The sequence below is a fragment of the Dendrobium catenatum genome, unplaced genomic scaffold, assembly GCF_001605985.2.
Source record: "Dendrobium catenatum unplaced genomic scaffold, ASM160598v2 fragScaff_scaffold_371, whole genome shotgun sequence".
NCBI lineage: Eukaryota > Viridiplantae > Streptophyta > Magnoliopsida > Asparagales > Orchidaceae > Dendrobium > Dendrobium catenatum.
Genome location: NW_021318833.1, coordinates 114774 through 126467, shown reverse-complemented (window position 1 = coordinate 126467; position 11694 = coordinate 114774). Strand labels below are relative to the sequence as shown.

General features: G+C 34.7%; 1 protein-coding gene across 4 annotated transcripts in view; it reads right to left on the bottom strand.

The window, feature by feature from the left end:
* Positions 1–6825: 6825 nt before the first annotated feature.
* The window catches only part of LOC110109520 (small GTPase LIP1-like), a 52508-nt gene continuing 47639 nt past the window's right edge, over positions 6826–11694 (bottom strand). For 3 of the 4 annotated variants that reach the window (XM_020840618.2, XM_028693858.1, XM_020840620.2), the window contains one exon: positions 6826–7302. In XM_020840618.2, the coding sequence (XP_020696277.1) occupies positions 7110–7302 (193 nt within the window). In that variant the 3' untranslated portion in view covers positions 6826–7109. Of the gene's footprint in view, positions 7303–8736; positions 8883–11694 lie in introns of all 4 variants that reach the window. The other variant, XR_003700353.1, reaches the window with a different exon arrangement.

Here is an 11694-nt window from a genome sequence, read left to right as displayed (position 1 = left end):
AAAAACAGTTTTATCCTTCTTACATACAGTTTTTTAAAATTCAAACTGATTACAGAAGAAGGAGAAACAATTTCATTTGAAACACCTCTTTTTCCTTCAATAATATCTTCTATCTCAAAATTCCTTAATGCATTAATAGAAGGATTACCCGAATTCTGTTCATCAACAAACTTTGACAAAGTCATGCTATCGGTTGAAGTCTGTTCAGCAACTATTTCCATTTCAGAAATAATAGTAGCATCCTTCAGTATTTGATTAATTTCAAAATGATAGTTATCGCTTGTATCCTGAAGATTAGATCCAGCAATATCTACCTCCTTTTCTATCTCCAAAATATTCGAAATTTTGAATTCAATATCTGGTTTAAGTGTTCCAAACGGTTCAGCAGCCATTACGGTTTCAGAAAAAATTGCATCCAATTGATTAACTTCATTAAAGACTGAATCCTTAACTTCATCCATATTTTTAGCAAATTTGAATTTTGAATTTTGAACTTGTTGATCAGCTGAATCTGCTCCCAACGGTTCATCTACTGAAATAGTTTCTGAATAATCAGCTTCCAACGGATCAGCAACTATGGATTTTGAATTATAATTCTGAACGGGCTGATCTGAATTTGATTTAGCTGTATCAATTTGGCAATTTGGAATCTGCTCAATATGACTATCGGATTCCTTGATTAATTCATCCAAATAATCACATTTATCAGAATTTTGATTATTGGAAATACCAATAACTGAGGAATGATCAAACACATGATTTCTACCCGAAATCCTTCTAACCAGATGATCTATGGAAACAGAATTATTGGAATAGTTCTTTTGATTTTTTTTTTGTTCTTGAATTTCACATGCATCCAAGGCCCATGGGAGTTCTCATCATTGTGAGAAGAACTTTTAGGAACTTCTTTGTTAACCACAATTGGATTAAATGAATTTGGGCAAACAAAATCTTTATGTCCAATTCTTCCACATTTGAAACATATAGATGATAGATTTTCATATTTAATATTTTAAAAAAATCTACCATTAATACCTTCAATCCAAATACCACAAGGGAGTTTTGAATTCAACTTAATTCGAATGCAAGCTCTTGCAAATTCCCTCATTCCCCAACTAAACATGTTGCCATCCAATAATAAAGGGGTTCTGATTCTAGAAACAATTCTAGAAATATTGGTTTCTTCCCAACAATGAAGAGGTAAATGGGGTAAACGAACCCAAATGGGAGAAGAAATCCCATCCATGGAAATAAGATTAAAGCTAGGTGACCATTTGTCAATACCAATGACAAAACCCCCAACAAACCAAGGACCACAATTAAAAACTTCTTCCAATGCTTCATGTGGCTGAAAAGAACACAGAAGCTAATCTAATCCAAGAGAGGTTATATGAAAACCTCCAAATTTACTCCATTGCTTCCTTAATTCAATTAAACAATTTGAAGAAGGCATGTTTTTGCATAAGATTTTCACCACTAATGAATTCTTCAAAACTTGAATATTAGCTTTTTCTTTTCCCAAATCCAGCTTGACAAAATTTGCATTTTCAATATTATCATGAACTTCATACGAATTAATTTTAAAATGTGGTTTTTTAATCCACACATTAGCATTAACTAGTTCTAAAGGAGGATTTGATGAAGAAGCCTCCAAATCATTAGCTAATGGAATAAAGACCGGTTTAGAAGATATTGACTTACTTATCAATTCTGGAAAAACTTCTTTTCCTTTACATGAATCAGGCAAATCCATTTCTTTAGAAGCTAAACCTCCCTCTCTGATCACAGAGGAGAGTTTAAAAAATGTGAATTACTGGAGATGCTACGTTTGAACGAAAATCTACCTTTTGAATCCAAAGAAATTGGACGCACGGAAGATAATAGGGAGAAGGTGTTTTGGTCATCCAAGGATGGTCGGCCACCCTCTACCATTTTGTTCGAAGACAGTCGAAATCCTCAAAAAATCATCCTTTTTCCTTGGGCATTCTCTCTCTAGCCTTGGACATTCTCTCTCTAGCCGTGGATGTTCAAAGACAGCCAAAATCTTAAGTCCTTTACAAAATGAACTACTTTGTTTAAAAAAATTATGAGATAGATTTAACAACTTGCAAGAGATCCCTATGTGATAGATAAAATGCAAGGAGATGAAAAAGATCAGTTTCAAAATCTAATTTATAATATGAATAAGATTTTGAATCAAAAGCAAAATAACCTCTTTAAGAAAAGAGATAGAGAGATAAAATCACGAGTTTCCTTCTTTTGAATATTGTAAGAGAAGTCAACCACAATTTATATAAGAATTTAAAAAAAAAAAAGAGGTAGGTTTTTTATTTTTAGAATTATGAAATATGTGTGTTGATCAGAGAGAACTTCACAAAAAGAAAATGTAAAGGCAATTTTAAAATTATAATGTAAAAGAAAAAGAATGAAAAATAAACAAATAAATAAATAAAACTAAAGAAAATATAGAAAACAAACGAAAATACAACGAATAAAAACATGCATACACAAACAAATAAACACACTAACAAGGGTTTAAACATCATCTTGCTCTTAGTCTAATGATTCAAAAGCAATGTCTGCCTAGGAGATTTGTTTCTTTTAATTATATGCCCTTTTTATAATTTGCCCAGCTTTACCCTTTTCTTTTTTAGGTAGACTTCTCAAATTAGGGCACTGATTTTTTATATGTCTAGATTTCCTATATTCAAAGCAAATAACATCATAAAAAATCTTAATATTTTTACCATTTTTACCTTTGTTCCACTTTTGTTGATGCTTAGACTTGAACTTTAGTAAGCTTTCCAATTTATTTGTTAACTCATCACTTTCATCATCTACCAAGCCACTTTTCTCCGTGTCTTCATCTTTTAGCACTATCATTTCACGTGCTTCCAAAAGTCTTTGACCCAAACTTTGCTCGTAGGCAATGAGCAAGCCAATCAAATTATCAATAAAATATTCATTCAAATTTTTTTATTAACAAATAGCAATAACTTTGGCATCAAACTTATCAAGTAGACAACGTAAAATTTTATTAACTTTTTTAAAGTTTGAAAATTCTTTACCTAAAGCATGCAATGATGTCACAATTTGAATAAACCTAGTATACATGTCTAAAATCGTCTCATAAGATTTCATGCAAAATAGTTCATAATCATGTATTAAAGTATTTAACCTTGATTTCTTGATTTCACTAGAGCCTTTATATATAATGTGTAATTTATCTCAAATTTTCTTGTCAGTAGTGCACGTGAAAATAAATATACAATCTTCAAAATTTAAAGCACAGAAAAAATAGTTTAATGATTTAGCATTTAATTTAGCATTGATTTATTATTCCCTACTCCATTGATTAAAATGAATAAAAAAATTTAATTCCATCTATTATATGTTAAGGTACATAATAACCAGTTAAAATCATTTGCCATATTCGGTAATTAATTGATTGCAAGAAAGCAGACATACGAGTTTTCTAAAAATCAAAAGTAATATTTTCAAATAATGATGGTCGGGTGATTGAATATCCTTTCGCAATATTATGATTATAAATATTAGCCATTGATCAAAATTCAAAAGTTTTCAAAAATTCTTTTTTATGAATCCCACTCTGATACCACTTGAAAGTTCGTTAGGGATGTTAAGCCCTTATGAACTAATCTCAAGGCTAACCAAGAGGGGGGGGGGGAGGGGTGAATTGGTATTTTAAAAATCTTTCAATCGAAAACAAAAACTCAAACCAAACCAAAATTCACCACAAAGAAAATCAAAGAGTGGAAGTTAAATGCAGAAATAATAAAGGAAAGAACACACCATATTTATAGTGATTCGGTCAAACCTTGACCTACGTCCACTCCTCGGAGGCACCCTCCGAGTATTGCACTAAACTCAGTGTCTCTCCTTTAACCCCCACAGCTAGGGGAGAAGCCCTTATAAAATCACTTCAACCTTCCTCGGTGTGGCGGAGTAGCCAGGTCCTTTGATACCAAAGAGATCTTCTTCGTCCCAAAACTTCCCTCAAGATGAGCCTTGAATCCGATCGTACTAAGGCGCAAGCTTGCTGGAGTAACCATGTGAAACGCCCTCCACACTCCCTTGAAACCCCCTCCAAGGATCTTCTCCCTCTCTCAAACTCCACCCTTTCCTCTCTCCCTTTCAAGATCTCTCTTCAAGTTTTTTCAAGAAGAAATAAAGCCTCAATGGCTGCCAAAGACACTTTCAAAGTCTTTGACAAAGCTTAAATAGAAGAGCTCAAAAAATGCTCTTAAATGCACCAAACTGACATTATCGTTCAAGGCAATCGTGGGATCGTCTCGTACGTTTCACTTAAAAAGAGGGTTTTAAAAAATATTAAAAACTTAATTTCTATGCCAAATATCATCCAGGACTATCGCATGATCATCCCGTACGATGCGCTTAAGAAGAGAGCTTCAGAAAACCCTAAAAACTCAATTTCGATGCCAAAAATCATCCTGAACAATCGCAGGATCATCCAGTACAATGTGTAGAATTTGACCTCATAGTCCTGGACAATATTAGGATAGTCCTGGACGATCAGTGCAAAATTATACAGATCGTCTAGGATGATATTGTGGATCGTTCGGGATGATTAGAAGAAAAATTATGGTATTTCGGCTTGGACGATTTAAAGAAATCAAGTATGTTGGCAAACATCGTTCTGTACGATATACAGATTGTACAGGACGATCAGTTTGAAAAAGTTAACCATAATTAATCCCCTAATCACAGGATCAATTTAGGCATGATTTGTATTGATCGTCCTGAACGATCAAGATCGTCAGGGACGTTTAGAACAAAAATTAAATCTTAAAACCTTGCCTAAATTAGCATTGGCAGCTATTTTCCAAGATCGTAAAGGATCGTCTTGGACGATCCAAAATTGTCCAGTATGATTAGTTCAAAACTTGATCTTTTGGATTTGACTAGATCTCACTCCCTTGAATGTGTGTGTGCATGGTCACCAAGCAAGCATACTCCCTCACAGGACTTGACTCAAGAAATCAAAAATTACATCAATTAATATTACAGACCCTTTACAACATAACATTATTCAACCAAATCTTGAGCTCTGATCATTTGTTTGATGTTGCATGGTATTCCTGAAATGTTAGTATACACACAAACAAATATAAAATAAAAAATACCATGAGATATAAAGATGTTTGTTATCATCAAAAACATAAAACTCGTGAGCTAAAGTCACAACAAATCGTAATCTTATTGAAAAATATGGAAGTAATATATGAAATGTTGAAATCAAGATGGGATCTTCTTCTACTTGGCATATCTTTATTAATGGTACTAACTATCTTAAGCCTATCACTATATGGAAATTATTTAATGGTAACAAAGTCACTATTCTAAATGATATTTGGATCCTTGATAGAAAGCTATACAATTGGCCAACCTATAAGATTATATGGGAGTTCATGACAAATATGTGCAACAATTCATATCTCCGGATGGCAAGTGGCATGCTACCGAGCTTCAGAAATATTTTAATGATAATCTAATCTCTTTAATCATGCAGGTTCTTATTTATACAGAGTTGATTGAAAATCAAGTTGAACCTATGTATCAATATTTGGGTAAATCTATTACTGCATTATCTTATGAAGCTGGATTGGAGTAGGAATATAAAGAAGAAGTGGTTTCATTTATAAAGTGGACTACTAAGCTGAATCTCAACCGAAAGTTCAAATATTTTGGTGGAGAATGAGAAAGAATGCACACTTACAAATGGCTTTTTTAAATATAAAAATCTCATTCAAATCAATTCTTGTTTTAGAGGTTATCAAGAAGTGGATATACAGTTCAATGTAAATTTCTTAATGAAATTCTTATCAAGCTTAGAGAATGGGGTTGTAATATTCCTTTGTTTCATTCACTCACGGATTGCATTTCAGAACTTAGAAGAATGGTGAAGACTAATCGAAATATTGTTAGATTATATTACACAACTATATTCTTCTCATGGAAAAATAAGAATTCAATAAAGCATGGCAATCTGTTGCTTCCTATTTGTATTATTGCTATTAATATTTTAACTACAGCGTTGCAGCTAATAAGTAATCTTTTACTAGAAGACTGAAATGTTCATCTCCGTTCGGAGTTTTAAAAAATCTGACATAACCAACCACAAGATTTGAATAAAATTAATATCAATGCAACTATAATGAAGTCAAATCTTGCAGGAATTGAATAAGTTGTCAGATTTCATAAAAGAATGTTTATTCTTGCTTTTGGTAGACAACTTAAGCATTGGAATATATATTCAATTAGAATTGGACGTTATTTTGACGATTAGAGAATATCTTCAAATGTGAATGTTTAAATACAAAGGTATATTTATTGAAGGAGACAACATTAACATCATCAAAATGATTCAAGATTCTATGAAGACTTCAAAATGGCAGCAAGATGAATTTTGAAATAAAAAGCTTATATTCTTACATAGTTCCAATAATGTAATTTCTCATCATACTTCTAAAATTTATAATAAAGTAATTGATTAATGTGCCACTTATATTGGATGTAGTAATTTTATTTGGAATAGTTTTGCTCCTGATAACATTGTCTTCTCTATTTAATTTGTTAAAGAAGGAATATGATGGTTGTTCTTCTATTAATAGCTTGTAATAGTTTTCCTTTATCAATGCAATTTGCAATTAAAAAAAAAAAAAAACTAGTCTTACTAATATTAAAATCAGTGTCGCCTTCTAATTAAGTATCCTACAAAACAAGCAGCGCGCGCAAGAAACAAAGGATCGCAAAACCGTAAAACATCTGTTATCTCAGATAAAATATCATAAGTATTGCTTCGAAGCAATGATATTTATATTAGTTCCAGTAAGCTCCCTGACAAATAGTAAAAAAGCCACTTCATGTGGAAAAACAAACGATCTTCTGTTTTTGTGGGAAAAAAGAAATGATCTCACACAAACGAAATCCAGACCAACATTTTACCACAACTGACGGCATTTGTCATTTCGTTTTGATATATTAGCTCACCGATTTTTAGCAAAATAGTATATCAGGCAATGGAAATTAGTCGCAAACACCAAAATATTCATTTAAAAAATGATTAATTACACACTGATATCTGCCCGTCTAGGCCTGCTGCTCCCAGTTGCCACTGATCCAGATACCGGATATCTACTGAAGCTAAAGTTTCCTGATACTGAAACCGGCTGTTGTGGATACAGTGTTCGGGGTGGGGGGAGATTGCGTTGTGCAGGAAGTGGAGGAAGAACATCGTATTTGAATTTGTCCCCACTTAAACTGCCAAAAAAAGTGATGATACAAAGTTATAATGTAACAAATAAGGACTGCACACAAGGAATGATGATAGGCATATATAGATAATTTGGTTCCATCACCACTGAATTTAACTTGGCTCACTTTTAGTTTTTGGGAAAGAAGAAAGCCACATGTGGCGAAATTCATTAATAAGATTAAAAAAAAAAATTACAAGTGTTACATATTACAATTGAGCTCGAACATATTAGAAAAAATTGGCTTGACCGGGCATGAATCTTGAAGCATATTTGAATTAGGAACTTCCAAAATTAAATTCAAGACCATCTAAATTCTAATTTCAGTAAACTTATGATCAAACTAAACGTCTCGATGAGATAAACTTAGCAACATAAAAAAATGGACTGATCTCAATCCGAATGAGGTAAGATCAAGCACTTGAAGTTCAATAAGGAACTTTAGTATACTAATTGAATGTCCAAATAATCTCTAAATCATGCAAGCACATAATTAACTGGAGCAGCTCAATGAGACAAATCCAACAAACCCAAAATCATCTAATTATGAGATCATGAAGGCACTTACATACTAAAGAACATCCTATAAAAAGGGGGATTCAAGACGGGTCATCCAATGAAGTGCTCAAAATTTTGGCCTTATTTATAAGTCATGTGGTTGAATAAAAATGTCTATGAATGATATTTGACCTTAATAATAGGTACTTGGTAAGTTAGAGCTAAAGAACAAAGAGAGCTGCATCAGTACACAAGAAAAGTAAGTAGAAAATTTTAATATCTTCATAAGTAATCCTTACGATTATGTGATAGAAATGTACCCCTCAAACTTAAGGGAAAATTCTATAAGATGGTAGTGAGGCCTGCAATGCTTTATGGTGCCGAATGTTGGCCTTTAAAAGAGAAGCATAATACTAAGTTAAGTGTGGCAGAGATGAGGATGCTCAGGTGGATGAGTGGCTTTACCCTTAGAGATAGGATATGAAATGAGCATCTACGTGAAAAGGTTGGAGTAGCTTCAGTAGAAGATAAGATTAGAGAAAGTCTCCTTAGATGGTTTGGTCACATAAAACGGCGGCCTTGTGATGACGTCCCGGTTAGGAGAGTAGAGGTATTAGATTTGACTTATGTTAAGAAAGGTAGGGGTAGACCTAAAAAGACTTGGTTAGAAAATATTATGAATGACCTTTCTTTATTAGATTTAAACGAGAATTTGACTTTTAATAGGACACAATGGAGAAAAAGGATTCATGTAGCCGACCCCACGTAGTTGGATAAAGGCTTGATGTTGTTGTTGTTGTATAAGTAATCCTTACGATAGGAAGTTCAAAATATGCCTTTCACCATTTATTTATAAGGTTTAACATGAAAAGATACACCTAAAATAAATAGAAAATTAATATATGATACAATCAATATAGACTGACAAAGGTACGTGAACTACCTAGATGATATACACATGTCGATATCTCTCTAGTGTGCCCCCTCTTCTTAGGCTAATCCCTTAGGCAAGTCATCGAGAGCAAGCACCTTGAGCAAGTTTTCAGAATCTAGCATGTTGGGTGAGTCCAAGAAAGCAAGTTGAATCCCCTAAGGAGAAGTAGTCATTAGTCAGGAACGAGTTCAATCAATAAAGTTATGATCATAGGCTTCAAGGTGCACTTTCTGTAACTTAATTGAGAACATGTACAATAGACAGACAGTCTTGATAGCAAACAACTCATGCGATAGGGTGGGTTTTATTGGTGATGGTGCCCTACAGGGTGAAGACCTATATGGAGTCTTTTGGAGGAGCCCAACAAGGACTCTTTAATCATTTGTTTTATCGTACAAGACAAGTCTATATAATGTTATCTCAATACACGAGGGCAAGGGAATTAATCGCTTGCCCATATGCTGGTGTCGGAGACAACTTTGCAAGATAAATTTCATTAGGTGAATGATCTTTAAACAACATGCTCCCCCTAGCCAATCTCCTTGATAGGAACCGATTTAGATAACTACAAGTTAACTATATGGATTGCAGTCATTGCTTGAGGCCACAAGCAGCCATGAACCCATCCTAGAGAAGGTCAGGCAAAAGCAGACTACTAGTACAGGTAAGAAGAGTTCATTTTCATTTTTTGAAAGACTTGTGTTTAGAGGTTAAGCAATCACCGACCTCGAGCAAGCCAATAATCCACAGTAGAGAGGGAACCGGTGCCTTCCAAATTGTAACTAGATCTTATGTATAAGCTATTTTTAGGGGGACAAGGTTACCCTGTTATGTAAATCACAAATGTAATGCTTATATAAAAAATTCTAAGCAATAAAACTTTTCGAAGTGTTTGAGTACTCTTTTTGTGAGTTGATCATTTTTTTTTTTTGTTGTTGTTTTCTAGTTTACCTTCTCATGACAGCTATTTGGTTTGTGTATGATAAATGCTTTATCTTTTGACTCAGCTACATTCATTAAACAGACTAAGATTCTATTTTAGTAGAGACTTTTAAAAAACAGGCTTTAAAACACCCCATGTCAGATGCGTTAAGGGCGACTATGTAATGCGAGGACAATTCTTTGTAAAGCAAGTCAAGGATAACTCTTTGTAAAGCAAGTTGAGGAAAAGTCAAACCTCTTTGTTTGGGGAGTGAAAGGAGACTTCTTGACTTTACAATTATGTGTGCATCTTGTTCTTACTATGACAGCTCCATATAGGTAGAGAATAGAAAAAGAGTAACTATTTTCGTAATAATGAAGACATGGACAAGAGTTGGCGCATTATTAGCAGATGTGAGTGAACCCACAAAATTTTAGTTACCAACCTCTCTATCAATAATACTCTATTACTCCAAGGGGAGGGGCACTACCTTCTTTTTTTCTTCTTGATGTTCCTCTTCTGCTCGCTTTCTTCTAGCTGTTCATTGGTGCATGCTTTTCCATTTAATATGATGGCTTTGAGGGGGTGCTATAAGGCATTTACCGAGTCTGAGTATTACTAGGTCTCAAAGGGAACTGGCAAATTTGCAGATATGATATTCTTTTGGTGCTTCGGGTGCTCACTAAAGACGATACCATAAAACATTTTATAAGGACAAGATTGACCTATGACTCCCATTTTACTGAGACACGCAGAGACACGAAATTTCTATGGGTTTGTACTAGTACCAATTATACTAGCAAGTATAGTCAACTTCTTGCATATGCGGCGAGAGAGAATAAAGTGGAGCTCAACCTTGTTTCGCCACTTCTTTATTGTGAAAGCAAGAATGAAAGCGTTCAACTCTCCTCTCTTTGCATGAGGATGGGCAGCATAGCAAATAAGTTCAGAGACTAGAATACGAAGTTCATCTTTGTCTTGTGTCTTCTAGGTTGGGCAATGCTGACTCTATTAGGGTTGTCGCTTGGTGAAATATACTTAAAATATACTTAAAAGAAAATTGTGGATTCAATATTCTAATCTAAGTTACTTTCATTAATAATTATTTTTATCAACCATACATTTAGGGGCTGTTTGATATGCAGAATTAGGAGGGTAAAGTAATTTATTTACGTGCATTCCATAAATTAGGTCGTTTGGTTGGTTTTGAGCAGAACATAAGTAATTCCTCCGAAGCATCAGTGGTGTATTACGACCGGCGGTTCGTGCGACTTAGAAACCCGCTCAAATTGAGCGGTTTAGAAATCCTCGCGGGAAGAAAATGTCTCGGCGTGGTGACCGCCGCGGTGGCTTCTATGGAGAGAGATCAACAACCACCTGCTTCTGGCGAGCGCTGAGGGAGAAGCATAGGTCGCAGCGCCAACAGAGGCCTCGTCGGAGGTGAAACTCGCAGCCGCGGTCCATAATTCGGCAGGTGCGGTGCAATGCCGCCCCAGCAGAAGAGACTGACTCCATCGTCGTCGTCCTCTGCCTCGGGCTTGTCTTCTCTCAGTAAGGCTTTCGAGGAGAGCGTCCAGATCCACAATGGGATATCGCAGAATGAATCGGCTGAGTTTCCTGTACCCACCGCGGTTTCTTCTGTGTATTCTGCTATTTCGTCAGCTGAGACGGCTCCAGAGGCTGTGGTTCCACTCGGTTCCAATAAAAGTATTGTGTATCCACTTCGGCTAGGTTTTGGATTCGTCGGAAGGAAAATAATGATTTGTGTGAATCATTTTCTTGTGGAAGTTGAAGATAAAAATATTTTTCAATATGCAGTGTGATGAGGACATCGACAGACGCTATCGACATGTTTATCGCCGGCAAAACCGCAGATCGACGGCCACGATTCAGCGCCTCTACTTTTGATTGAGATGAAATGATGTATTTTATTATTGTCTAGTTTGATTTATTGTTTTCCCATTTTACCCCTGTGGGGAGTTATGTTTCTTTGTAGCCCAGAGGGCAATTTAGTATTTTCACTTTGTATGAGTTGAGACCTATAT